The sequence below is a fragment of the Gossypium hirsutum genome, chromosome A05, assembly GCF_007990345.1.
Source record: "Gossypium hirsutum isolate 1008001.06 chromosome A05, Gossypium_hirsutum_v2.1, whole genome shotgun sequence".
Taxonomy (NCBI): domain Eukaryota; kingdom Viridiplantae; phylum Streptophyta; class Magnoliopsida; order Malvales; family Malvaceae; genus Gossypium; species Gossypium hirsutum.
In genome coordinates, this window is record NC_053428.1 from 3102752 (window position 1) to 3113081 (window position 10330).

At 37.0% G+C, this 10330-nt stretch overlaps 2 protein-coding genes across 3 annotated transcripts; both read left to right on the forward strand.

Moving 5' to 3' along the window:
* The first annotated feature begins 83 nt into the window (after window positions 1-83).
* Window positions 84-5085, forward strand: LOC107937725 (uncharacterized). Of its 2 annotated transcripts, none has more exons than XM_016870680.2 (7): window positions 84-292; window positions 574-1673; window positions 2344-2412; window positions 2617-2745; window positions 2837-2887; window positions 3238-3378; window positions 3464-5085. In XM_016870680.2, exons 1-7 carry the CDS (start codon window positions 121-123, stop codon window positions 4769-4771), a joined length of 2970 nt encoding a protein of 989 aa, XP_016726169.2. In that variant the 5' UTR covers window positions 84-120; the 3' UTR covers window positions 4772-5085. The 2 variants fall into 2 exon arrangements, with proteins under 2 accessions (XP_016726169.2, XP_016726170.2); XM_016870681.2 differs by having other exon boundaries at window positions 3467-5085.
* Window positions 5086-8032: 2947 nt separating this feature from the next.
* LOC107937713 (heat stress transcription factor A-7a) lies at window positions 8033-10030 on the forward strand. The gene is made up of 3 exons (XM_016870668.2): window positions 8033-8699; window positions 8813-9661; window positions 9774-10030. The coding sequence occupies exons 1-2, from the start codon at window positions 8175-8177 to the stop codon at window positions 9629-9631; spliced, it is 1344 nt and encodes a 447-aa protein (XP_016726157.2). The 5' UTR covers window positions 8033-8174; the 3' UTR covers window positions 9632-9661; window positions 9774-10030.
* Window positions 10031-10330: the final 300 nt, after the last annotated feature.

Here is a 10330-nt window from a genome sequence, read left to right on the forward strand (position 1 = left end):
AAAACAGAAAATATGTTTAAATTTAAAAAAGGAAAAAAAAAAGAACCCTTTAGTAGGGTTTTAAGTCCGCTAAAATAACTGTGAGAGAGGGAATTTAGAAGTTAATTTTTGGCGGAAAAGATGGAGGAACCGCAAGAGGCAGGCGTAGGAGATCCCTTTTCGTTCCCTCCTCATCGCCGATCGCATCTCAGGAGTGTAACTTACCGTAATCTTGTTCGACTCATGTCCCTTTGTTACGGCGATTCTCCACTAGCCACTGCCCCTCCCATTATTCCTCTTCCACAAACACCTGGTAATGTATTTATTTGAATTCTTCAGATTTTCTTTTACTTCTTTTTAAGAAATAATAATAAAAGAGGCTGAGTTGAATTTAAAGTAAATCTGTTTTTGTTACCACGCTGATAAAGCAATTAGAATTTGTTTTCATTTGATTTTGGGAATTGATCATTCACTCCGTTCTTCTTTTAGATAAATACAATCCTGCTTTCTTAAGTAACTACACTAACTTCCTTCAATATTTAGGTTCAGTGACTTTGTTGTTCTTATTTTTTATGTTCTTTGTTTTTGTTGAAGATAATGGTGGTAACCGAGGTGAACAAGGTGGAGATGATGTCAGGGAGCCTGGCGAGTCGATTGTCTCAGATAGTAGGGAGCCTGTAAATATGGTGGCTAATGGAGGTTCTGAAGGTGCTGTTTTCCGGGACAAGGGCTTGAATGACACACAAATGGTAATAGATGAAATTGAGCAGATAATGGGAATGGACGATGGTCAGGATTTATTTGATCAAAATGATATGATGGTTAATAGTAGCATGAAAGGCAACGGTTTTCAGGATGGAGAGATTGGTCGGGAACAAATGCTAATTGCTGATTTAGAAAATATCATGAAAGGCAATGAAGATTGTCATCAGATTAGTAACTGCTCAGCCGCAACATTGGGCCAGAATCAGGGTGATAATTGTTCGGGCATATTGTTGAATAATCAAGATAAACATAATGATTGTCCACCTGTTGTTATGGAATCTGGAACAGTTGGTCAGACACAAGTAGACATGGAAGGTGGTAATCAAAAGAATATCGACCCCTTTGGAATCTCTTCAAATAAGAGTTTGGCAGTTGAAGTATCAAAATTGAGTGGGAAAGTCAAAGACCAAAGTTCATCGTTGAAGACTAACTTGATGCATGAGAAAAATGAAATTCAGCAAAAAGAGATGGAATTGGAGAACATAATCCCCTCCAATGAGGGAATGTGTTCTCCTGGTCCAGTGGTTGAAAAAGGAGAACCTGAAGAGGGAGAAATTTTTGGTGAGAGTCTGCTTGTGAATGAGTCAATTGATATACTCTTAGATGATGCAGTAGTATCAGAAAAAAAGGTAGATGATGCTGTGGTATCAGGAAAAAAGGTGGAAGAGACGCTAATTTCTGGAGGCACCTTTGATGACAAACACCCTTATTGCAATGAAGAAAGCACTGTTAATGATGGAACTTCTGAGTTTACTTTCGTTAATACAAATGTTGCTCCAATTGAAAACAAAGTTACACCTGGGGAATTTAAAGGAAGTGAGACAGGTCAGATGGTGTATGAACTAGGAATGATGCAAAGAAAGGAATGTAGTGGAAAGATTCAGAAGCAAATTGGACACAAAAATAAAGTCATTGAAACTAAATCGAAGGTATGGCTCTAACCTGCAATTTTTTTCCGTTTAGGGACCATCTGCAATTATGAACTTGTTTAGTTACGTTTGGTAACATCTGTCATTGCCATCCTCTTTCTGAGCTTGCCTTTTCATGTGAGGTTTCTCTATGATATGAAGATGGTGCCATTTTATTTTCTTTGAAATGAATTTCAAAGATCTTCAACATTTTACCTTTTCTTTATTTGAATAAATCAAGAATGGCTCCTATCATCAACTTAAGAATTTGACATACAGGATGTTAGGTCATGATTTTACAGCTATTTTTTGCTACAACATGACAATGCTTTTCATAGCTTCCTCCTTTGTATTGCTTTCTCACCATTCTTGACCAATGACCAATGCCAAATTTTAAAGATCTAGAACAGTTCCAACTGATAAATAGTTTAACAAAAGTAAAACAGTAAACTATGTTCACCTCTTTGTCTTTCTCTCTTCTTTTCACACACATGCTCTCACGAATGCACATATGAGCAACTGCATTTTCGTGCACCAAAAGACATGAAATGAGTTCAAGAGTCTGCCAGAAATCTTTGTCTGGAAGGTATATGAGGGCTTATGAACTAGGTTATTTACAATTATGTTGTCATAATAGTATTGGTCTGAGAGTTCTGACATGTGACAAGTACGATTTCTCCTATTTTTTCAGAAGGATGTTGGTCTCAGCAATAAGAAAAAGCAAATTCTGACTCCTGCACAGAAGAAAGAAAAGAAAAAGGTACTTCAGTTTGCTATTTTGTATTTTTGAACTTTTAAATAGACTCTTATTAGCTAACTTTACAGCTCATGGTTCAAGGTAATTTCTCCGAAGATCAAATCTGCACTTTTTAGTCATATAAGAATTAGCTTTCATGTTTTCCATACATTCTCTCAATGCTCTTCAAAGGTATAAATGATTCACTTATTATGTTCTGTTCTGCAGAAGAATAAACGAAAGAAAAGAGCAGAGAAAAACCGGCAGCTTGGTGTTAAAAGGTTGAAAGTGCAGACAGTTCTGAAACCAAAAACTGTAACATATTGTCGCCATTATCTGAAAGGAAGGTGTCATGAGGTTATACTTCTATTTCTTTAACTAATTTTCTCAAACATGTTTTCTATGTTGGTATGGTATTAAGTGGCCTAAATATCATTTTTCCACACAGGGTGAGAAGTGCAAATTCTCACATGATACAGTACCTTTGACAAAATCTCAGGTATAGTCATCACTCATTTGGCTTGGTTACCTTGTTTATATTATGCAAGTAGCTGCATTCTGTTATAATTCATTGTTTTCTTGGTACCTGTTTGTTAGATTTTTTTTGTTATAGATTGACTTATAGATTGTTGCTATTGCTAATTACTATTGGCAACAACTTTTGTAGTTCTATTCATTTTGCATCTTTCTAGTTAAGAATCTGGAAAAAACATGAATATTTCCTACTAGCTGATAGAAACACAAGTTGCATAGATTTTTATGTCCTTAGTTTGAATAATTGAATTTTAATTCTCTCTCTCTCTCTCTAGCTTTGCTTGTCTTACAATGTTTTTGATTCCATTGTTGCAGCCTTGCAGTCATTTTGCACGTCAGTCATGCATGAAGGGAAACGATTGTCCATTTGATCACCAGCTCTCCAAGTATCCCTGTATCAATTATACGACTAAAGGTTCCTGCAGCAGAGGTGATGATTGTTTGTTTTCACACAAGGTAACCTTATTTCTCAAAAGAAACAGCACTAGATTTTCAATTATTTGATTTTGGGTGGGTAATAATGACCTTGTGTTCGTTTCAGAAGCCACTGGAGGGAGATGTTGCATCTCTGTCCATTGCTCCTGATCTTCCACTGAAGTCATCATTGCAGAGTGATTCTGATATAGGACTGAATATCAGCAGAGCTCCACCTAAGAATGCTAATGCCTTGTCCTATTCTCTAGGAGGTTTTTCTGACAAAAGCAAAAAACAAATTGTGGCAGATTCTCTATCTAAAACACCTAATCTTGCTTGCAAAGTTGTAAACTCTCTTTTTGTTTCAAAATCATCCATCGCTGAATCAATTCAACTTAATCAAGGCAGCTTATCTCAAAAGATGAATGAAAGTGGAAGAGTTGGAAGTCAAAGTAATCAAAGGATGTTAGGCGTACGTGGTCCTGCTACAAAGCCATCTGTGGCAGAATCAAGTAAATTTATCCAAGGTAGCTCATCTCTGAATATGAATGGAAGTGGCAGACTTGGGATTCAGGGCCACCAAAGTGAATCACACACAATTCAGAATGGGAATGATGGTCCAAAGAAAAAGCCAGAAATGGTACCAAGGGGTATAAATTTTCTATCGTTTGGAAAATCATCTTTAGAAGATTCCACTAGGAAAGTTAGTTTGGCGAATGGGGCAGATGGATATAAGCAACAACCCAGTGATATTGAAGGTGGTGGAGGTAAATTCAGCAGTCAGCTTACCCCAAATACATCGAGTACAGATAAAAAGAAAACTCATCCAGCAGTGGTGCCACCGGGAATAAATCTCACTCTGGGAAAACTGGTTAGCTCTGAAAGTAGTACATCATCTAGCTTGCCTTACTGTTCAGATAATGTTAACAATGGATCTCTTCCAAAGATTAATTATACGGCTGGTGAACAGCGCAACTCAAGTGCAATGTCATATAAGTTGCCGGTTTCTCCACAAACTTCAGGTCAATCCTCAGAGTGGTTAGCACATAAAAGCACGCCGAATTCTGCTCGGGAAGCACTCATTTCTACTCTGGCAGTGGCAAAAAAGTTTGATGATGTCAAGGGTAAATCTGTTCATGGAAGTCAACAGTTGTCTGACAAACAATATGACTCCAATGCAAACCCATGGAAGATGCCAGCTTCCCTGCTCACTACAGGTCAATCATCAGAGAAGATAACACCTAAAAGCACACCAAATTCATCTCAGAAGGCACTGATGTCTACTCTAGCATTTGCAACAATGTTTGAGTTTGGAATGAAGAAAAATCAGTCTGCTATTAGAACTGCAGTTAATAGTGAAACAGGGGATAGCAGAACAGGTGAAGGAACAAAAACTGACAGCAAAAACTTCGAAGCTTTTGGACATTTTGTCTAGTGTTGGCAGCAAAATAAAGTAGAAATGAATACCAACTTTATAATGGTTAATATCGCAGAAGCATTTGATTTGAAAACGGGTTTTGATTTTGGGGTTTGGGGTGGGCAGGATATTGCACAAGTGAATGAGAATTGATTAAAGCTGTAAAGAGGCATTTAGGGTTAGTGCCATCTGTATATCTGTTATTATAGACATTCATTTCAGTTTTTAATTGACAGGGTTGAGGCCAACTGTTGAGCATACATAATTCATGGCATAGGCAGGTTGTCATCGCCCTGGCTTTACCAATTGACGGAGGTGAAATCCTTTATTTTCCCAAGAAATTCATGAGTCGACATCTTCTCACTCCATATTATAAAATCAGGCTAGTAGTAATGTTGTCATATCCAGCTATCCAACGAGTTTAAATCCAGCATGGAGCAGCCTTCAAGAATCTCAAGTTTTGAGCAAAATATCTGCGGCTGCAGACTTGCAGTAGGGTTTCTCTTATCAGTGATCATTCATTTTAAATCTCCCCGCCATTACTTTTTCATGAGAAAGAGTGATATTCTCCTTTTTAGTTTGATTTTTATGTTTGGCTTTAAGCTAGTGGTGTGCAGCCCTCAAGACCTTTACATTTTCCGACTACTGGCTTCAACCAAAAGAAGCATAGTTGATGAGCTTGTGAGTGCAGATCTCTTTACAAATTTTTCCGGCTAAATTTAGTTTTGGATTCGATGAAAATGGAAACGTTAGCATGTTGTTGTTGTCTCTGGTTCAGGAACCGAAATTTAAAGTTGGTCTCTGCCACTTCGTAATTACTTAGTTTTGAAATGATTCTAAATATTGGTGTATACAGGAATCTACCATGGGGTAACCCATGGGTCAGAAAAGGTGAAATCTAGACTCGGCCGGGCCGAGCTTGGAATAGATTTGAGTCCAGTTTGGACTATTGTTTAATGAATACAAATATTTTTTATCAATAATTAATTTGGGTCTTTTGAGTTTTTAATGCTGGGTTTTGGATGCGTAAATTTTTTTGTTAATTATACTGTCTGGTCTAAATCCGGCTTATAATCAGGTGTAGTGCAGCCCGTTGCCTTTAATTTTGGAACAAAGTCTGCATTCGTTTTATAAGCTTAATTTGTTTAAACTATCCGTGAATTAGATCGGTGGAAAGTGACATCAGAATCATTTACGGTCAACAAATATTTATAATAATAGGTGAATGGTTCCTCAAACTCGGACACCATGATTCTCGAGTGACATGGCAATGGTATTGGGAGGTGATTTACAGATAGGGTAAAGGCAGGCGCAGAGGTAGACCCAAAAATGATGCTGGATGACACACTTGACTTTGAAAGCATCAATCATGAATCCACTGTCACTGTTTCAATTCAATGTCTTCACAGGTGAGTTTGAGGTGGCGGTCTCGTGTGGTGTGGTGCGGTACAGTTAATTTACTTTTTGTCTTACGTTACAGTATCGTTATAGTATTTAATCTCATTGTCACCTCTATTTTTACACTAACCGCAGTTAAATGCACCGTTCATCCAAACTTACCTTACATCTTGACTGTAATTAGATGAAAACAAGCATTTGAAGGAAAATGAACAAATTAACTTTATAATTTAATTAAACTTTGTTATGTAATTAATTGTTAGATGATCAAATAAGCACATCACATCAATTTTTGTTCTTGTTGATTAGTATTGAAAGCCAAAAGTTGATCGTGTATTGTTTCAATGATGATGCCCCAGAATGTCGCTTACCTTTAAGCTGGAAAGCTGTATCAGCAAATAGGCACCAATATATGTCAGCATAGCCTTGGTATGAATGCTTGCACAACTTTGGACTAGGTTTCAAACTGGATTAATTACAGTTGCACACAGCAGGAAGGAAACGAAACCCAAGTGCTCTTCTTCTTCCACCTTTAATTTTTGTATTCCATTACCTTAAAAAGGAATTTATCCCCTTGTCTATCATATTAAATATGGTGACAGTACCCTAAAAAAAATATGGTCACATTATTGTTTTAGATAAAATTCTATGCGACCCAGGCATATTTTAATTAGGTTGTGATATTCGGTCATTGTTGCATAATTCAATTATAATCGAGTTTATTTATGGGATTAGATTAATTCATCTAATTTATTGATCATTAAAATTAATATTTGATTTGTGCATTCCATTTCTTAAAAAAAGAAGAGTGCCCTACGTGTAAGAGAGATATGGAAGATGTTTGAGTTTGGATAATATGAGGGCTCCGCCCTCCACTGTTTGGCGTATACTATCCTTCCTGCCAAATTGCTAATGTGTTTTTAACTATCAAACAACGTGATTTGTTTGGACTTAGACTACCATTCATTGTATTTGTTGATATAGTTACAACTTTGTTTTTGACTGACCTGAAATGTGGAACAAAACAACAAAAACACTAATCTTCCATCAATTTCGATTAAAGACCAATCCCTTTGGCTATTAGACATGAAAACAAATTGAAGTGATGCCTATCCATCCGGCATCGGTTGGATGGATAAATGAACCAGTTTTTAAAACAACAAAAGCATGTTAATCAATTGAAGTAAACAAGGCTACAAGTTTATCTTGTAGGTAGAGTTCTTTTAGATTATAGTAATTATTTAGTTTATCTTATGGATATATAAAAAGTTAGTTAATAAAATATGTTGCAAGTAAATAAGAGGAGCAGATTAAGCCACGATCTTACTCTTTATTTTTCCTTTTTTAAGCTAAAAAGGGTCCAAACAATAAATGAAATGCCTAGCAAATCTGACACTCGGTCTTCGGTGCCACTTATACGGCTACCATCGTAATTGGTAGTGCTTAAATCTGAATGTGATGTTGCTAAGGTTTTCGGCTTTTGCCTCCACACCGCATCACTCTGTGACGTGGCACCATTCTATCGGTTGAATCTCACCCATTGTCCCAACACAATGACTCCTTTTTTTCCCAAAACGACATAATTGGACCGACAAGTGGCGACCATGCAGGGGGATAACCGAATGCTTGTCGTATTGTAACCGAAAGATCCTGTCCATCCAACGGCTAGCAGATGCGATTGCACGGTTAAAGATTTTCATCACAGAAAAAGAAAAGAACAAGGAGCTCACCGTTTGCTTTCCCTGTGCACCCACGTGCCACCGTCTCATTGAAGGGGAATAATTGTAAATAAACCAAAATAAAAGGGTTTAGATTAGGTGGAGACAATGAAAGGATAGCTACAAATGGCAAAAAAGTGAGAAAAGCAAATGAAACGTGGCGACTTATCCTTATGCTTTGGAGTTTAGAGTTAGACAGCCGATATCAGTGTCGTTAATTTCATTTGTCGCTGCCGCATCCACCTTAAAAACCCCTCTAAAAAAAATAAATTGTACTTCTTCAAAAACAAAACAAAACGGTGAACATGGTGGTGCCTGACAATGGAGGCGGAGAAGGGTTATGTTTGAGTTACACGACGGCGTTTTCAAAGAAAATCGGAGACGAGATTAATCAAATGGAGTCAAATAATATCCTAGTGAAGGAAGAGCCAGTAGCTGAAAGTAGCGGAGAAGAAGATTATCAAGAGGCTTTGTTGATCAAAGCAGTTAAAGAGGAAGAAGAAGATGATAATGATGATGAAACCGGTGTCATTGATGATATGATGAACTGCGGGGATTGTAACAACGTCAGCAATAATGGGTCGTCTTCTTGCAGTTCATCTGTTGATTTGCCGAAACCTATGGAAGGATTGAACGAGTCGGGTCCTCCTCCGTTTTTGAAGAAAACATATGAGATGGTGGAGGATCCGGTAACCGACCCGATTGTTTCCTGGAGCATTAACCGCAATAGCTTCATCGTTTGGGATTCTTATAAGTTCTCAGAAGATCTCCTTCCTAAATATTTCAAGCACAAGAACTTCTCCAGTTTCATCCGCCAACTCAACACTTATGTAAGCACTTTTAACCCTGTCTTTATATATCAAATTTTCACTGGGCCTTTAAAATTTTTGTTTTTTGTTTTTTTTTTTTAACATTGAGTATATTCTTTTCTGGGATGTTTTAGGGGTTTAGAAAGATTGACTCAGATAGATGGGAATTTGCAAATGAGGAGTTTCAAAGAGGAAAGAGGCATTTGCTGAAAAACATTAAGAGAAGAAGTAGATATAATAGGCAACAACAAGGTGGAGTGAATTGTGCTAATAATTCAACTAGTAATATTGGTTTGGAAGCTGAAGTTGAGATATTGAAGAAAGATCGGAGTATACTGCAACTGGAAGTCTTGAAACTGAGACAACAACAAGAAGAATCAAATCATCAGCTGAGTGCTGTTCATGAGCGGATTCGTTTTGCTAAGTGTAGGCAACAACAAATGTGCAATTTCATTGCTAAAATAGCAAAGTATCCCAGTTTTATTAATCGATTGACTAAGAAAAGGAAGCAGCAAAATATAGAGATTGATGAAGGGGAGTTTAGCTTTAGCAAGAAAAGGAAGTTTCTTGAGACGCAAGTCACAAAGTGCTTGCCTGGGGCTATGGGGATGACTGACCTAAGTGTCAAGTGCAGGAACCAAGTTAATGAAGAGGGATTGAAATCAATACAAGCTGCTGAGATCTCAAAGCTTTTGCCTGATTATAAGGAGAAGAACAACAACCAAACCCTTCACGATGAAAAGAGCAGTGAACCAGCAATGTCTTCTGTTTATGATGTTATGTCCAAAAATCTGCTAGGGGAAAGCTCAGGTGTTGAGAATGCAACAAATGAAGAGCTATCATCAGTGAATGATTCCAAGATCTATCTTGAGTTGGAGGATTTAATCAGCTGGAAGCAATGTAACTGGGGTGGTTTTGCAAGTGAATTGGTGGAGCAAACTGGCTGTGTCTAACCTAGAGATCCACTCCTTACCAAAACAAAAGTATACCTTATTTTATATGTGTGTGTGTATGTGTGTGTGTGTGTGTGTGTGTGTGTTTTCATGGTTATAATATTATTTATACGATGTCTTATTAGGCTGCTATTGATTGCAGGAAGGTGAATGGTTGCTTTGGTTGCTGCCTTTCTTTCTTCATCTTCATCGATATACATGAACAAGGCTCTTCCATGATTATTTGTTGAAGGCAATTTGGAGCTGATGGCAACGAATGTTTCATTATAAACCAGTGACAGTGTCATAGAATGTTCATATATAGCTTTCTGTATTGTCCTTTTCTTTTTTTTTCCTTTTTAAGGTTGTAAAAGTTTCTACACTATACTCTGTAAATACAAACATCTACTCTTTTTATCATCTACACTTGAAATTTTACCATATTCTCCTACTTCAGTTTAGGTTAAAATCATGGTGTTTACGTATGTGAATGCAGGAAATCGTATCTTGATTCCATTTTTTTAATTGAAAAAAGCAAAATTCATATTACTTGACTATATGTAGTTTGAACCTAAAAGCTTTTTTAATCGTGATTATGGGATTCGGGCGTTTGTGGTGGTGGTTCTTTCTATATTTGGATACTGGAATAATCATCAAAAGTAGGATGCAAGTTGAATTTTATTAATTTGATTCATGATATAAATGGGGTAGTGTATGTTC

Excerpts from the sequence above, each read along its gene's own strand:
- LOC107937713 (XM_016870668.2), top strand. The coding sequence starts at position 8,175 with ATGGTGGTGCCTGACAATGGAGGCGGAGAAGGGTTATGTTTGAGTTAC. Across the intron at positions 8,700-8,812 it reads TCCGCCAACTCAACACTTAT|GGGTTTAGAAAGATTGACTC; the intron begins GTAAGCACTTTT and ends GGGATGTTTTAG.
- LOC107937725 (XM_016870680.2), top strand. The coding sequence starts at position 121 with ATGGAGGAACCGCAAGAGGCAGGCGTAGGAGATCCCTTTTCGTTCCCT. Across the intron at positions 293-573 it reads TCCTCTTCCACAAACACCTG|ATAATGGTGGTAACCGAGGT; the intron begins GTAATGTATTTA and ends TTTTTGTTGAAG. Across the intron at positions 2,888-3,237 it reads TACCTTTGACAAAATCTCAG|CCTTGCAGTCATTTTGCACG; the intron begins GTATAGTCATCA and ends CCATTGTTGCAG.